The sequence below is a fragment of the Enoplosus armatus genome, chromosome 12 (genome assembly GCF_043641665.1).
Source record: "Enoplosus armatus isolate fEnoArm2 chromosome 12, fEnoArm2.hap1, whole genome shotgun sequence".
NCBI lineage: Eukaryota > Metazoa > Chordata > Actinopteri > Centrarchiformes > Enoplosidae > Enoplosus > Enoplosus armatus.
This window is the reverse complement of record NC_092191.1, coordinates 4,614,622-4,632,783: the sequence shown is the minus strand read 5'-3', so window position 1 is coordinate 4,632,783 and position 18,162 is coordinate 4,614,622. Positions and strand designations below refer to the sequence as shown.

Here is an 18,162-nt window from a genome sequence, read left to right as displayed (position 1 = left end):
GTCCCTCAGGTGGAATGGGTTAAGGCACACTCCTGTCTTTATTAATACCCCTTTGCCCCCCCCCCACCTCTCTCCATTCTGGCTCGGACCCCCCCTCAGCCCTCCCACCTCCTCCTCCTCCCTTATCTCAGCTGAAACCGTGGTGCTGGCAGACGGGACAGGCCACTGGCTGATAGCGATTGTTTATCCCACGGTGCGAAATTGCTGATCTGTCTTCTGCTTTTCCCTGACAGCTAGATGTTCATCTCTCTCCCTCCCTCTCTCTCTCTCTCTCTCTCTCTCCCTCTCTCCCTCTCTCTCTCTCGCCCCACAGATACTGATATTGGCACCTATCAGTACTACGATAAAGGAGAGCCAGGTAAATAGTGTTTATATTGGATGTCTGTTTGTGTTTAAGATAAGTTGCATTTGTCTTGTTTTTGGAATGTATGTGATTTCCTTATATATGAACAAGGGCTTTTTGCTGCCCCCCCCCTCCCACGCTCACATAAGCTGTTTCAGCGTCTTACACCCGTTAGCCACACATGCACATGTCCACACAGAGGCTATTAGTATGTAGGATTTACACCCTAAAACCTTATATACACATGCACGTACCACACACACACACATCCACGCTGGTTATTAGGCGTCCGTCGTTCTATCTGTTACACTCCCCGTGTTCCTGTTGACCCGGGGTCCTGCCACACAGCGATACGAAAACTAAACTGTTGACTTTCTCCTAGATTACATAGCAAGAGGCCCCATGTAGTCCAGCCTCATATTGCCGTAGGCCAGGAGGCTTCCCTTACCATCAGGAAGAGTTCACATTGCTCCCCCACGGTCCTCGCAGTGTGGGGACGAGCTGTCTCCTCCTTCCTTGCATCTCACAAGCATTTTAAAATGTGGCCTGAGAAGGGTTACTACATGGCTTGTCTTCATCTTTGTGCTACACCTTAAAAATTAGACTCAGCTGAATAGGTTTGTACGCTAATCTGCTTCAGGGGGCACTCCACAATTACAGCTCATTTGTTCAAAATTTTAGTACATTTTACAAATGTTTTATAAATATCAAGATAAGATACCCTGATAATTATCAAAAGAGGTCTACTTCTTTAAAATGTCATGACTGCATCCATCACAAGGGAAGCCTTTTTTTAAATTTGTATTAATTTTACGTCATGATTTTTTTCTTTGCGTGTTGCTTTATTTAACATTTATTTAAACCTACATTGATTAAATCGAAACACAACATCTGCATATTATCACCTTGTTAAGTTAATATGACGAACATGTTAGCAAACAGTTGCTTATTTGTACATCCAGCAGACACAGAGCAACACCAACATTCATTTGGTGTCCACCTGACGAATGTAAGTCCAATATGCACTCTCTTTTTTAGCTCCGTTTTGGTCTCCACCAACTCCTGAGGGAGATATTTGGCTCTTTAGCTGCTAAATGCTCCACTATGTTCACCAGCTAACTGTGTCTGTCTGCTGTTTGCTGTGGCTGGAACAGAGCTGATGAGTGAAAACAGTAAAATTGTGGGCCGTAAAACCAAAACAATGAGAACGCTCTGTGGAGCTGATGGGAGCAGCAGAGTCAGGAGATAATTCTCTGTGGGTTTGTCACTGTGAGTGATTGATCCATTGTTAATATAGAATATTGATTAGACCTCTTTGTAGCATATTAACACACAGGTATGTTAATATATTTCTCTCCATCTGCATGTCTTTCCTTTAGTTACTGTGCCTGTCTCTTTTTCTGCCTCTCTTTCATTGGTTTCCTTCTCTTTGTCTCAGTTTTTGCTCTCACCATGTATATTTAGTTCTTCCTCATTTTGTGTACAGTACGTCTCCCTGTCTCTTCCTCTCTCCCTCTCATCATGGGGTTCTCTCCCTTCTCTCTCATCTGAGAAGCTGCCTTCTCTTTCATTCCAATCTTCAGTGGAGAGACGATGCTCTCGCTCCAAATCCTTTCATTTGGAGGATTACTAAAGTGTGGCTTGATATCAGAGTGGAGGGAGGAGGAGGAGAGACCGAGCAGGGGAGCAGAATCACTATCCAAAAGTATCACAACATTTTCACACGACGGTGTAACGATAGCTCAGGTCATGATACGATTGCATATACAGTAGATTACAGTAGATTGGATTACAATTTGTTAGCTTCATGTTTTGTATGGACACTGTTGCATTCAGCTTGAACAGATGAACGAGAAAAGGTCTTTCTCAGCCAGATTGTGTGAAAAAAAAAAAGACATTTTAAAACAATATACTGCCTCAATATCTTTGCTCTTATGTAAAGATCCTCACAGTCCATATGGCATTTAAAGCCCCTTCAGATCTTAGGTACTTTTCTATTACATTAAATATGCAAGACTAAATAACCAACAAAAACATTTTTAGGTACTATTTATTAAAAGTTTAACGCTCAAATAATGAGCTACTCTCCTTCATCAGAGCTGTGTGGATGTAGTTTGACCAAATTTGATTGACAGCGATCAAACAACCCACCAGCTGTCATCAGATTCTGATTCAAATGGCGCTATACTCTGATTGGTGCACGGAAGTTAGCAAGATCACCTTTCTCTAAATGAGCCCTGCCCACTTAGAAAACCTGTGAGAAAAGCACAGAAAAAAAAGAAAAACAGAACACGTGAAGTAATAAAAACAGCTATAACTTTGGCACAAATCTGTGTGTCCAGGACCCCATGTTTCATAGTTAGATGCTGATTGAGAAAATATGTTTGAAGGGCCTTTAAACTGAAGACAGCGTCCTCTACTTTGTGTGTGACGTTGCTTTTACTTTGACATTTAGGTGACATTCACGTGAGCTTTTGTAACATATCAAAACATAGACCTCATTCTGTGTATATCAGTGAGACTACATTGATTGGTTCATGGATTGGTCTTGTCACTCTGGATATCAGTATCATTGAACTGGCTATGAAGTCAAGTGTAGTTCTGCATCTCTCCACTAGAGGTAGACCCAGGCTCATTGGAGCAGCTCCGGGGGTCCCCTGCAGCCAAACCCCCCCCTCCCCAGCCCTCCCCACCCAGCCCCAGAGCAGGTGCCCATGTCTGGGCCTGTCTGGCCCCTCACCCCCTTATCTGATTAATACTACTAATCCTGGAGGTGTTCCTGCCTGCCAGAGAGGCCGGCCACCAGACTGGCCACTTTCTTGCTCACAGTGACCGGGCCATGAGGCACGGTTATGGGTTACATTGTGCCAACAAGGTCTCTTGGAGCTAAAGGGGATGTTTGAGCTCCAGCTTGGTTTTCTGTTCCTCATTAGTCTACATCATGTAGACAGACTAGAATCATTTATCCTGTACACGATGCTATTTTCATGTTCTGTATATATTCTAAATCTCAATTGGCTCAATTTTTATTTTTTCCAGCCAATCCCCTGGAGCATCACTACTACAACGAGAAACTCAGTTTCTGCGAGGGTAAGTTCCCAACAGTGAAACTCAAAGTGTGTGTGTGTGTGTGCGTGTGTGTGTGTGTGTGTGTGTGTGTGTTTGGGCCCTAATCATCATCAGTGGATGACCATCTTCCAGAAATCGCTGTCCTAGTCAGTCAACTGTCCTACTTCCTCTATTCTCTCTCTCCCTCCCTCTCTCCCCCTCACTCTCTCTGCTTTTCACCCAGTAGTGGAATACAAACACCCTTATCAGGAGACGAACACTCATCCCCCTGCCCTCCCCTCCCTCCTCTCTCCCCTGACCCCCCCCCCCGCCAACTTCCACCCTCCACACCCTCATTTGCATGCATCTGTTTACCTCCTCTTCCAATATCATTCTTAATAGAGAATCCCGTTCCTTAATGGTTCGTTTCAGTAAAGATGAAAAGGGAGACTGTAAAATAAACAGATAGGCGAGTGATTGCACCATATTGAAAACAGCAGTTCTTCCTTCCCTTTTCTTTTTTTCTCTCGCTGAACTTCATGTATGTGCGTGGGCAGAAGCAGATGCACAAATTCAATTAGCTGTTTTTTTCTCTCTCTCCATATCCTCTCCTCCCTCTGTTTAACCACTAGAGATGTAGGGGGAAAGGGAGGGCTGGGAAATTAAAATGAAGGGGCCTTGGTGTGGTACATGTTGAGATATGTGCTGCTAACTGTGAGGTTGCATTTGGGAGATAACTCAACTCAAGAGCACCAAAAGTCCTCACGATTAAATATTTGCTTCTCCTCAAGGACCAGTGTGTGTGTGTTTTTGAAGGGACATTTTGCTTTCAATATTTTCACTCCTTTGGTGCAGCTACATCAATCTGTAAGCAGCAGACTTCAGACTTTTGCTGCTTTGGGGATATGGTGGTCAGAAATATAAAACTTGTAACTACATCAATGTAGTTTCTACATAGTAAGTAGTGGTTTCACATTGGGTTTTAAACATAAAACTAAATGAGCGACATAGCTGCTGGTACGTATGCAAAGCCGGCGTCAGACTCATAAGGAGGATCACCACTGCCGTATACTTTGATCATTTCGTTAAATTTGCTCATTTTAAATTCATCCATTAATGCCTAAATAACCAGGTTCCTCAGCTTCCTGTTGGTTCCTCGCAGGGTTTCTGGCTCAGTGACCCAGGGTGCATCTATGGGGAACCTTAATGTGCCCTTTCGTAAGTCCTCATTTGGGCTTTTGCTGTTTGTGGGATCAATATGTGGAACTCCTTAGCCACAGAGCTTACAATGGATCATGACAAAAAGTAGATATGCTACTTGTCATTGAGTTATATGGTAATTTTATGGTATCATTGTTTGTGTTTTGTGCTGTTTTTTTAACATATCTTCTTGTTCAGTTTTGTGTATTTTTAAAGGCATTGCAAACTAGCCTCTCCTGTAAAGCTGTCCTATGTAGCATTGATTCATGTTATATTCTTGTCCCTACAAAATAATAAACATTACATTTAGACACTCTTGAGAATTGAAGTTGTTCCCATGTAGCTTCTCATTTGTAGTCAATGTGTAGTATAGAAGTGATACTAGGGCAGTGATTGCATTTATACATGATTAACCTGTTGATTATATTTCAGTTCATCAATAAATTCTTTTGTTTATAAATTGGCAGAAATTTGTGAAAAACGTTACTTGCAATTTTCCAGGTCTCAAGGTGACATCTTCAACTTGCTTGTTTTGTCCGATCAACAGTCCAAAACCAATCAATTTACATCAGTATGAAAACAGAGAAAATCATCACATTCGAGAAGCTGGAAACGGCAAATTATCAAAACAGTCAAAACATTTTCTGTTGATCGACTAATCGATTTGTCAGCTCGTCGTTTGCGATTCAGGATTTGTCCCTGTGGTCAAAATGGAACCAAAGTTCTGTAAACATTCAGAACTGATTCAGCTTTGCATTTTGGAACGCCTGCTTGATGTACCTGCGTCTCTTTATTCCACCGTCTTGTCACCACCCTTTATTCCTTTTCATACTTAGATTTTAACCCAGATACAAAGTTCAACCCTGTTACCCTTTTCCGGTTTTTGGTGCCACATTCTTCTGAATTCCCATGAGGGCCTTTTTGTTTTTTAAAGAAAAAAAAAGAGAAAAGATTTCTCCTATGTCAGTGTTTAAAAGTTCAAGTCACATGATCTTCAGATTCTTCTCGTGTTTTTCCTTCGCAGCTCGAGGCCATTCGTGGACCCCCAGGAACCGCCGACCGGAGAAGCTACGCGATTCGCTGAAGGAGTTGGAGGTACCCGCCTCCTCTGTTAAACCTTCCACTGCCACCCCTCCAGGCCTCCCCCCCTGTCTTCTTCCTCCCTCTGGGGATTTTCGGAGTTTTCCCTTTCCGAAACGGCCGATTGATTAACAAATAGGGGCATTCTCTTTCTTTTCTCCCTCTCCCTTCACTCTCCTTGTCGTTCCCGTTTGTTCTCCTCTCTCCCTCTCCTCTCTCATCACCTCTCTTTCGGCTGAGCTCTGTCATCGAGGGGGATATTTGAGGGGATCAGGGGGCTGCAGGCTGCCCCCTCATCCCTTCTCTTCCTCCCTCCTTCTCTTCCTCCTTCCCTTCCTCTCCCCTCATTCATCCCCCTCTTCCTCCGCCTCTTCCTCCCCCCCTCGTCCCCTCTGTACTTGTGGCAGTACAGACCTAGCTTTGTTTGCCGGAACCTGTCTGTGGCTGTTACACACACACACACACACACACACACACACAAACTCACTCACACTTACACACACACTCCCCACCCATCCACCTCCTTCCTCTCACCCGTAACCATTGTCTGAAACTAGAAACACCCCAGCTCACCTCCACACCCCAGCCTCCTCCTCCTTCTCCGTCCCTCTCTCCTCCCATCCAATCACCCCAGCTGGGTTTGGAATGTGGCAGGAATGACTGACCTTACACACACTCTCAGACACACACACACACACACACACACAAGCAGTCCTTACCTGCATCCTCTTTCAACTCTCTCCCACCCCTCCGTGAGCAGGAACTGCTGCAGAGCCCACCTGTGGTGTTAAGTGTCTGGCCCGGTGTACCACCAAGATAATTAATGCAAGTATGGGCGGCACTGTCATTACAGACAGATGGAAACTTGCTGATTCATTACACCAAAAGTCACTGTTTCACAACTTTGGTGGAGGCAAGCACAGACACAGAGTACATTTTCAATCTGTTGTCAGAAATGACACATTTAAACTACCTGTTTAAACCCAATTCTGTGTTGCTCTCAGCATCAGAACAGCGTCAGGTCTGTGTTCATGTGGTTACTGGTTGCATCCAGTTCACCTCTGTTTGTTCTGTTTTTCTCACTGTCTCTCTCTCTGTGTTTATCTTTCATGCTCATTCAGGAACTGTTGCAGACCAACACCTGCGTTCACACCAGATGGAGGAACAAGCATTGCTGCCAGGTACACACCCTCCTCAGCCCACCACCCACCGCATGCGTGCACACACACACACACACACACACACACACACACACCCACACACACCTCTTTTCAGGTTCAGATAGTGGCAGAAGCTGAACGAACCTCCCATGGTCCGCCCAGACCAGGCCTCAGATAAAGAGCTTCACTGAACTGTAATACTAGTTTTAATTCTCATGTCGCTTGCCCAGGTATAAACAAGCCTCGTGTGTAATGTTTGAAATGTGTAGATTTGTCTTATGTCTCTCGTGTGTGTGTGTGCGTGCGTGTGTGTGTGGTACCTACCTTGCAGGTGATGCTCAGCAGTGGCATTCTGGTGACCCTGACCCTAAATAATGGACCTCAGCTCAAACAAGTGTGTGTTGACCGCACATTAGTGGGCCGACTACCAGCCAACACAGTGACTGATGGTTTGTTACACACACACACACACACACACATTGTAAATAACAATGACCAAGTCCCACTATGAATCAGTCTGGTTGGTCAAAGAACCATTGACCCTCAGTGTTTATTTAACATTAAGGTCCATGGAGCTTGCTTTTCTGCCATTGTAATGCAATATATACAATACAGGTTTATTTCTTTAATTCAGTGTTTTTTACCCTTTAATCCAGCATTGGTACCCAGTGCATTAAAGCCTTCAGACATTTTTGACTGTGTTTTGGTTACTTTGGTGCTGCTGATGCTAATTAGAGCTGTTGCATAACCATCATGCCTATTATAGCAGCTGTATTGTTGCGATTTTTGCATTCACCGAATGAAATTATGGTTTTCATGTGTATATTCCAGAGGTTCGCCGTGGTTTAAGCAGATTTAAGGACACAAACATCATTGTTTCAACCACATGGCTGGGCTACCTATCTCTGCACACAGTCCCACAGCCACACACACACAAACAAACAAAACAAACAAACAAACAAACAAACAAAGATATTTGCATTTAAATGTTCCGTATTTTAAAAACACAAAAGCATTTACCACGCACTTTCTCTCACACTGTCAGCACCGACTGTGTGCTTACACCTGCTCACCACACATGCAGCTTGACATCTACCACACACACACACACACACACACACACACACAATCCCCACTCTCCTCGCCACTTTGTCACGCAAACACTCTCTCACACATGCGCCGCCTCACACACATAACAGGTGCCACAGGTGAGCGAGGCAACTCTGCTAGCTAATTGCGGGCAAATCCTTTTGTGCTGTGTGTGTCCAGGGGCCTTCCCTTAAGAGCATCCATCAGTGTTTTTCCTCCATCGCGCGTTCCTCCAGGGAGCACCGCCCCCCTCACACTGCGCTCCCTCGCTCCGCAGACCTGGCAGGAGAGAATAAGGGGCCGTGGACACCGGCCCAAATCTGCTAATTATTTCTTTCTTTCTGTATCAATTATTTGTTCATAACACCGCCCTCCCTGCTTCCGTCCGGGGTCTCCAGACACCTGATAAAGCCCCCATAGTGCACACACACACACACACACACACACACTCTCTCACACACACACACACTCTCTCACACACACACAGGCTTACACACACTCGTTCTCACATGCGAACATATGTAATTACAGACGCACAGACTTTTTTTTTTTTTTTTTTACATAGACCATCAAGCACTTACTGTATGTCCACTCACATTTACAGGCACACAGAGACTGGAACACACATGCACACGCCCACACACACAATGGCAAATACTGAGGTACTCTCATACACACCCACACACACCCAGGTACACATACACCCACTCACCTCCCACTGCGCTCCATTCAAAGCCTCAGAGGCACTAATTATTAGAGTAATGGTTGTGAGAGGGTGGGTTCTGGGGATTGTGTGTGTGTGTGTGTGTATGTGTGTGTGTGTGTGTAGGTTAGAGGCTGTTCTCACATCTGTCACTTGTTAAATTAGCCTGAGACAATTAGAGTAGAGAGCCAGACCAGATCACACCGTTGAACACATTTACAACGTACAATTACTGAAACAGTTTACAATTACAACCAAGTTGTGTCTGGTTTAATTGTGTGTGTGTGTTTGGTGTTGTGACATTTGCTATGTAGAAGTGTCTCACTGTTGTCTGTGTACATTTCTGTATTCAATATAATGTAATATATAATATAATATCATTATTTTCATTATCGATTAATCTGTCAAGTCTTTTCTCAGTTAATCGTTAAGTCTATGTAAATCGTCAAAAAGTAGTGAAAAAAGCATGTCACAACTTCACAGAGCCAAAAGTCCTTAAATTGTTTGTTCAATCCGACCAACTGTCTCAAACCAAAAGATATTTTTTTTATTATTATTTTATGAATCCTCATATTTGATCCTCATATTTGAGAAGCTGAAAAATGAACTCTCAATTATCTAAAAAGTTGCGGATTCATTTTCTTTCTTCTGTGGATTAATCAACTAATCGTTTCAGCTCTAGTAAAATCTTAAATTGAAATGTAAGAGACTGAAATGATGGAGAATTTGTTTACATTTTCAGAACAGTATCTGACAACTTTCTAAAACAAAAAGGTTTTCAGTATTTGAATGCTGAAGAAAATCCTCTTTTCTGATTTGCTGCTACTTATTTGCTTCTCCGAGACAACAGGCAACGGCCGCCAGGTCTGTTTTTGTTTCACGATGTGACAAAGCAGGCTTACTGTCCTCTCTTAAACTTTGCATCCTCAATGCCTGTTAGCTTCCTGTTTCCACCATGAGCTCTGATTGCATCATACAGAGCAGTAGATTACACATATTTTACACCATCAAAGTATTACTGGCTTTCGTTTGGCCGGTGGCTGGGCCAAGCTGCGCATATGCTCCACGATTAAGCATCCTTAAGTGATTTTTTTCATAGCCGGTTTCATTTACCCATGTTTAAATGTGCTTTGGTTAAGCCCATTGGCCTCTTATGTCAACATGCTGCTGAGGAGATGGCATTAAATGGATTTAGAGGACTGTGTGTGTGTGTGTGTATGTCAAAGAGACTGTGTGTAAGTTTTAACATGTGGTTGGTTTGTTTTATGCTTGTGGGTGTGAATGCATGCATGTGTGTGTGTGTGTGTGTGTGTGTTGGCGTGTGTAACTGGGAATGCATACAGCGTGGTTGCAGGCTTGCATGTATGAATGTATATGTAGCTATCTGTCCATGTGTATGTGTCTAGAGGGTAAGTATGAATGTATACATGTATACACTGTGTGTGTGTGTGTGTGTGTGTGTGTGTGTGTGTGTGTCTGGGGGGTGTATCAGGGTGGGTCATGAAGGTCTGGCCCTTAATGCCAAATCAGCCACCTGGTCCCAGATTGGGCCACAGACTGCTTTCATATCCCCTCCTTCATTCGGGAATGAATGGGATTAAACCTAATCCCGTTTATAGACACCCATAGAGATCAATACTAAACTGCATTTAACTTGATTTGTCTGTAATCTATTACAAAGACGCTTACTATTGCATTAAACGTTGTTTCAGAAAGCCAAGGCTTCGTTAATGGCTGTATTTTGTAATGGTTTAAGCCTTGAACCAGTTTTCATTACAAATGCTTCATAATCCAACTTCAACATAGGGACACACTGACTCAATTGACCTGATTTAAGATGCTAGTTTTTCTGTATTTTCAAGCGATGTTTCACTTCCCTCGTGAATATTTGCATATTAATTTGAAATTTTCACACAACAGGATGATTTGAAGTGTAATCATACCAATACCCGCACGTTTATAAATACGCACATGCCATGGTTAATTGGCGGTTAGATTTCTAAATCTCGGGGTGCAGCCTTACTCGTTCAACTCAAAGCAGCATATCTGAGAGACATGTGTAACAACCCCCCTTCCTTTCCATTTAATTGGTTTCATAAACAGATTAATTTGAAGGAGAGGGGGGCTTAATTGCTAATCAGCGTTTCCATGCTGCTCCTGAAGAGTTGAACAGGATCAAGTGTGTTCTTCTACCACAAAAAGGCCTTAGAGCCAGCAGTACACTGACAGGGGAAGAGAGAGGAGAACAGGGGAGGAAAGAGATACAAAGAATACAGGAGGAAGTGGAGAGGAGAGGGAAGGATGTGGGAAGGGAAAATTAGGTGAAAGGGAAAGAGTAAGAAAGAAGAGAGAAGGGGAGGCAGACGGAGAAAGACTGAAACTTCTGTCCTCCCTCTCCAAACTTACCAAAACTAAATTATACAGTATAACAGGGATAATGATAAACAGCACTGCAGTATAATGAAGTGACAACATAGAGGAGAACATTTAGAAAACATTCTCAGAATCAAAATTTGATTAGCAGGTGCAGAAATAGTTGTGGCAGTAGGAACACACTTCTTCCACTATGTTCATATCAAACCAGTAAGTGAATGTTAATTGTTTCATTCCATCAACTGTGTGGATGTTAATGGACGCTAAGTGGAAAAAATAAACATCTCTAGCTAACTAACTGGAAGAGTCCAACATGTTTCCACACGGGGCCTTTATCTTGGTGATAACAACACAGCCGATATAAAGACGGCTGAATGTTTATCAGTTATCCGATGACAGCTAGACACGGAAACCTCACAATAAAAGTGCACAACGAAATGAAACAAACAGCAAAAAACATCACATAAAAACCAATTAAAATGATTTAAAATACAGCTTAATACAGTTTAAAACTACAAAACCTTTATTTAATTATTCTAAAAACAACTGTAAAAACTCTCTTAAATATTTTATTCCTCATGGATTTAAGCTTCTGAAAGTTCCCTAAGCAAGTTAATGTCATTCCTTCTGGGTCCCAAATTGGCCTCATCGATAAAACCAATAAAGGAATGAAAGAAATATCCATCAGTGAATGTTTGTCTGGCTACTGGGTGTGTCACGTCTCCCCTTTTCACCGAGCTCCTGTGCAATAGAATCGTTATTGTTCTAGATTAGTTACTGATTTCAGTCACATTTTTCCATTTATGCCAATTTCTGTTTCCAAGTATCATTCAAGACACCACGTTTACATGAAAATATTGTAAGACAAAAACCCAACTGTGTAGAAATCAGTGTATGTGTTTGTTTGATTTATGACCTTGAAAGGAAACTTAAAGTGTCGCCTCAACAGTATACAGTGTGTTTTTTGTTGTGAATCAAAACAAATCAAGTGCGGTGATGTCATTCGCAGCGGTGCTGAGCGACAGGCTGATTCTGCTCTCCTTCCTGGAGCAGAGCCAAGTGGCTGCAGTCTACCTCAACCACAAGAACCAGGACTCCCCAGAGACTGGCAGGCGAACAGACAAACTCTCACCCTCTGAAATCAAGGTACAGTAGAACGCATTGATGGAGTGTGGATGAGTAATGTGTAGTTGTGTTCATTTAGCTTGGTGATTTTTGATACTCGTATATCCAACAAAGTGTGAGTAGGTTCAGTGAGGATACGCCCAGTCCGCCTCTAACTCTCTACACCTTTCCAGTTTCTGTCCATTAATCTCTCATAAAGGTGTGTATTGAGAGGCAGTCTGATCTGGAGGTGTTCTTGTAGGTGTTAGTAACAGGTCTGATTATGTGCCGTCCCGTTCTTCCCACCCCCAAAACAAAACTACACTGTGTCCTCCTTCGCTAGCTGGCTAACCGCTAACCCTGGCATTATCACATTACTGCCAGGCCCTTTTTGTTAATGTGTGGGTGTGTGTGTGTGTGTGTGTGTGTGCGTGTGCATGTTGGTGTGTATAAAAGCAATAGTTCCTGCCGTGCGTCTGTCTCCAGAAGCAGAGTCCTGATAAGACACCCCCCCCCCCCCCCAGCCCCCACCCCATATTGTACACCCCACACCTCTGTCAATGGTTGTGCATGCAACCTGCAACATACACACGTGTGCACACGCACGCCCAACTACCCATCCCCCACAACAAACACACACATGCACAACCACATACACATCGCCCTGGTCCAGTGGGCTAAGCTGGAGAAGGGAGAGTGGGGGGCGTTGAGGGGGGGGCTAAACTAATCCGGCCCACAGAAAGTGGTTTTTGATTATTGCTGACCAGCAAACGCCAGCAAAAAAAAAAGACTAGAAGAGGGAAGAGATGGGTAGGGATGGAGGGATGGAGGGGGCATGCGGGGGGGGGGGGGGGCAGATAGAGTGTGTTATTAACCCCAGTGATTTTCTGATATATTGTTTTTCTTCTTTTCCATTTCTAATCTGTCAGTGATCTCCCATTCAGCTGTTTGGGGCAATTCTTTGTTCCCTTTATCATCAGATGTACTTCCATCATTTTAATTCGTCTCTGTATTTTGTGTCCAAAGCAAATATCCCCCCCCAAGGGGGCAAGAAGGGCAGACATGGACCACTGAACCTTGAATCTGCTCTACTCATACAGTACAGCTTGTCGATTTACTAATTTCTGCATGTTTCTGTGCTTTTAAACCATTTTTATACTGAGGAGGTTGTGTGTTTTTTATTACTGATTTTACAACCTGCCCCCTGTCAGGTCCTCGCCACTCCTGCACTGTGACTGAGGTCATGGACATGTGTGTGTATGGTTGTGTGTGTGTGTGCTAATGTCTGCGTGTTAGCCATCGACTCTGGTAGCTGATTCATTGTGTTAGTGAGTGTGACTGGAGATATGGAGTGTATGAAAGGCCTGTATGATTGTGTGTGTGTGTGTGTGTGTGTGTGTGTGTGTGTGTGTGTGTGTGTGTGTGTGTGTGTGAAGAAGGAATGAGCTGTGGTGTACATGAAAGGCAGGGTCACAGTGTAAGACCTGCAATTTCACCTGCATTAAAAGTGCTTCTGGATAGAGCACTGTTTGTTTAATGGTGTGTGTGTGTGTGTGTGTGTGTGCGCCCTTTATATCTATAAAAGTGTGTGTTTATATACGCTTTTTACACCAGTGCCTCTATATGTATGCACATGTGTATTTGTGTGCATACATAAATGCATTCTTGTGTGTGTGTGTGTGTGTGTGTGTGTGTGTGTGTTTCTACTGCTTAATACAGCGCCACGAGAGCTCATTACTGTGCGTCTCTTTGTTGTGGCCCGTAGAGCGTGGCGGACCTTCCCAAAAATATGCACATCACTAAAACAACAAGCCCGACAGAACGAAACACACACACACACACACACACACACACACACATTAATAATGGAAGATAAAAAACAACCTTAGACATCAACAAAAACAGGATGGGGGAAGGACAGGAGATATTTGGGGCTACAGATGTGGAAGTTTCAGAGCCCTCAGGTGTTAACACAGGCCAGGCAGGTGAATCACTAAGATACTCTGATAACTTCTTCATAATATGTTTTATTTTGACTCTCTTCTTCGTGCATACTCTGTATTTGTGTGTGTGTGTGTGTGTGTGTGTATTTCCATGTCTAGGTGGCGTGTGTGGACATGAGTGGGCGGGGGCGTAGGCTCCACAGACGCCTGGGTCTCAACCGTCTCCAGGATGTGGCGCTCTGCTGGCGGAACCTGGACGAGCCCGGTGAGGAGCTGTGGCCCTGGACTCCCACAAACACGCACAGGAACAACCTGGTCCTGCTCAGCTGCTCACCCAGTGAAGGCCTCAAGGTACGCACACACTCACACACACACACACACTCACAGAGGGGAGTTATGGATAGTTAACTCTGGGTACCCATGGAGCCACAAAACTTTCCCTCCAAGCACACTGGAGGGCTCGATAGAGTTTGTCCTTCCAGCCTGTGTGTGTTTTGTCGTCTTGTGGGGTTACTGTGTGCTGTTGCAACAAGCTGTGGGGTTTCTTGTACAACTGGAGCAAAGACTTGAGTATGTTCTCGTACAGTGTCCTGTTTCGTGACCTCAGGACCTTCGTGTGGGAGCAAGTTGCTGCCCAAAATGAAGGATTTCAAGTGTTGTTTGATTGTGATTGTAAGATTGAGCGTGAAATCACCAGCTGGACACCAGGTGTTGTACCGAGCTGTCATAGTGAAGATGAAGATGAGGCTGATGGTAAAGCTCCCAATTTGACAGCCCACCTCCAATATATTTAAAGCAGTAGGAGCTCAGACTAGAACCATTGCATCTCCACTTGAAAGTCATCTGATCAGGATGCAGCTGAGACTCCTCTTATGGACGTATTCTGGGCACTTCAAACTGGAAGGAGACCCGCACACTGTAAGGTTTACACATCCCACCAGGCCTGATCAGGACATTGCTACAACTGACAGAAACCAGATGGACGCATGTAGAATTAACTATGAAATGTGTTTGTTGTCACCTCACTTCACTTAATGCCTTTGTTGTGACCTTTTTAGCCTATCACTTTCACACTAAGTGTCTCGTTCGTTGAAGGAAAATGTGTTCCAGACAGGAACAGCAGAGCTTTTTCTTCCAAATTTCTCATCAGGTTTGGCTTATTTAGGGAGTTTTAAAGAATATGATGTGAATATGATACGTGTCATGGACAGAGATATGAAAACAATGGGGCTTTGGCTTACCAAAAGCCACACCATTCACCTGCCTGTTGCACTGCCACCTTGAGCAGGTGATAAAGTGAAGACATGGGGGGGTTGTTTGTCTTCCTTCTTACTGGCTCTTTCTGATTAAATCAAATAGTTTTTTTTTACACCAGCTCTCATTATAAGCATGTCTCACAAGACTTTAGAGCTCAGCTAAATCTAACTAATAATTGTACTGATTAAATACAGTAAACAAAGCAAGTAAAGAAATGAGACAGAACAAAGCGTACGATTGTGTATGCCCATGACAAAAAGGTTTTTTAATACCTTTCAGGCTGTTTGAAGCCTTAAACCCACTACACACATCATAACTCCAGCTGTATTTTGACATTTTTGTACACACACACACACACAGAGTGAGGACACACAGTGAATAAGGCAACAAAGCTGCTGTTTTGAGTGAGACCTGTGTTGTCGTGGATGGGATTGGGGACGGTGCGTTAGTCACCTCAAGGGTGGCACCTCTGTGTTGCACCTCCATGCATCACCATATGAAATAAGCAGGAGAGCTAAGCTGTGGTACAGCGTGAAGGAGAACGCCTACACACACACACACACACACACATATGCTTAGACGCACGTCCTCATGGCCTCTGGCAAAACCCTACCCGTGACCCGATTCTGTGTCAACGTAGGATTGGCCTTGTGCCGAAAGCAGATGAAAGATCCCAAATTACCAAACCGGGCTTAACTCTACTCCTCGTGCCTCCTGTAAGCATATGCAAAATATTCACCACACCAGAGAAGGAAGGGAGAGAGTCTGCGAGAGGGAGGAGAGATGAGCGTTACCAATTGCATGCTAGGAAAACAAAATCACGCAGGAGAGAATGAGGGAGGGGGGGGGGCTTGAATATTGAAATAAGCAAAGCAGATGTTGTTCACTGCTTTTTCCGCTTCTTGTTTTTGGAACGCTCTCCACATTTATCACACTCCTTCACCTAGTTTATTCTCTCTGTCTGCACCCCCCCTCCCCCGTACACCTCTCCTCCTCCCTTCCTCCACGCTTCAAGAACATTAAAGTCTCTTCGTGGGGCTGCGGCATCGCGCTCTAATGAAAGCGTTTGTTGTCATTTTTCAGATGCGCGGTGTGAAATTAAGCGAGCAGTTTATGTAAGAGCCGTGGCGGGAATCAAACGCCGGGCACACATCAGGAGACGCCAGCTACTTCAATCACTTCAAGCTCATATATATGTTCCTTTTGTTCGGTTCGCTATCTGCCGCACTAAGCCAATTTTCTAGCCAGTCTCTCGGCATTTAAAAAAGTCTGATTTCTTTCCCTATGTGGTCTTAATTCGTATGCCCCCCCCTCCTCATGCTGATAAGTGGAGCCACGGCACACAGGGGGTGGAGGGTGGGAAGGAGAGAAAACACATAGCCTACATAGTTCGTTTTTATGCAGCCAGTTAACATTTTTAATTATCCCTCCTTCATGCTTCCCTCCCTTAACCCCCCCACAAACACACACACAAACCTTAATAATCTTAATGAAAAGAAAACACCAGATGAATGTTTTCTTGCTTTTTTAGTCATATTTGATTATTTGTGGTTGTATGTTTGTGAACGTACACTTGTTTTGTTTTTAAAGCCTATGACTATCCTGTTATCTGTCACCCAACAGTTCCTCTGCAGGTGTTTGATCTGCATTTGTGTGATTTCTGTTGTCTTTTAATTATTATTGACTTCAGCACTGAGCTGCGTGGCATTTTTCTCTTGCAAAACAAGCAAAAACCTAAACAGATTGTCCTTGAAAGACCTTTAAATTAAATCATCTGTATAGAAAGAATATATAATCGCATAGAAATTAAAAATGCATTCAGTACTGCATCTCCTTCACAACTGCTATGATTAAGAGTGTATTAGAAGCTAAATTAACAGTGTAAAATGGCAAATTTTGCCTCTAAAACATAAAAAGCTGCACTTAATGTGCAGAATTAAAGCATGTACAGTAGAAAGCACTTTTTCAGCAAAGCTCCGTGATCATAATTTGGACCATGAAAGGGTCGGGTGTGGAATCCAAAGTGCAGAATTACCCCCAAGCTCCACTGCTTTGTAAAAATCACACAGGAAACACTGCTGCTACAGTTTCGGGTCTAGTGAATAATGTTCCCTCCGTACTACAATTATGCTCAGTGGTACCAATTATGACGAATAAGTGCGAGGAACATTTTGTTTAGTAATCCCGCTGTGCCCGTGCATTTTCTCACATCAGTACCTCAACACTAACCCTAATTCACACACCTAAAACTTCCCAGTCCCCCCCCCCCCCCACTCCCCTCCCCAACACCCCCCCCCACCCCCCCCATCCCTTCATCCCTTCATCCCTCGACTCTCCTCCGAGTCCCTCCGTCTCTCTCTCCACCCGTCTCTCCCTGTCTTTCTCTGCTCCGTGAGCTGGAAAATTGGCTTCAAAAGGCCACTGCTGTGAACAAGGGCCAGCCACACAGTTGGGCCCGTCCGCTTTATCTTTCGCGCCACGGAGGGGGAAAAAAGGTGCTGGCGAGAGGGAGACAAGAAGAATGGAGAAGAATAGTTTTGACCAGTCACTGAAACCAATAACCAGTAGGAAGCTACTTACTAGAGGCCTCTCTCTCTCTCTCTCTCTCTCTCTCTCTCTCTCTCTCTCTCTCCTCTTCCTCCTCCATTCCCAGTCTTTCTCGTCATCTTTTGTGCATATTTCTTTCTGTCTGTATCCCTCTCTTTCAGTCTCTCTTGCACATAGCTTTCACTCACTTCCTCACTCCCTCTCTTGACCTTATTCATCTTTTTTATTTTATTTTATGCTCTCAGAGCCGGGGAATCAGGGAATACAGTACGCTCACATGCCACAATATACTCTGGAGTTCACAGGCAAACGAAG

The 18,162-nt window shown here is 43.9% G+C and overlaps 1 protein-coding gene across 1 annotated transcript in view; it reads left to right on the top strand.

The window, feature by feature from the left end:
* The window catches only part of wdpcp (WD repeat containing planar cell polarity effector), an 80,141-nt gene that overhangs the window by 31,661 nt on the left and 30,318 nt on the right, over positions 1-18,162 (top strand). The window contains 7 exon segments of the mRNA XM_070916042.1: positions 314-358; positions 3,383-3,433; positions 5,616-5,686; positions 6,793-6,852; positions 7,163-7,280; positions 12,006-12,142; positions 14,203-14,394. Coding sequence (XP_070772143.1) covers positions 314-358; positions 3,383-3,433; positions 5,616-5,686; positions 6,793-6,852; positions 7,163-7,280; positions 12,006-12,142; positions 14,203-14,394 — 674 coding nt within the window.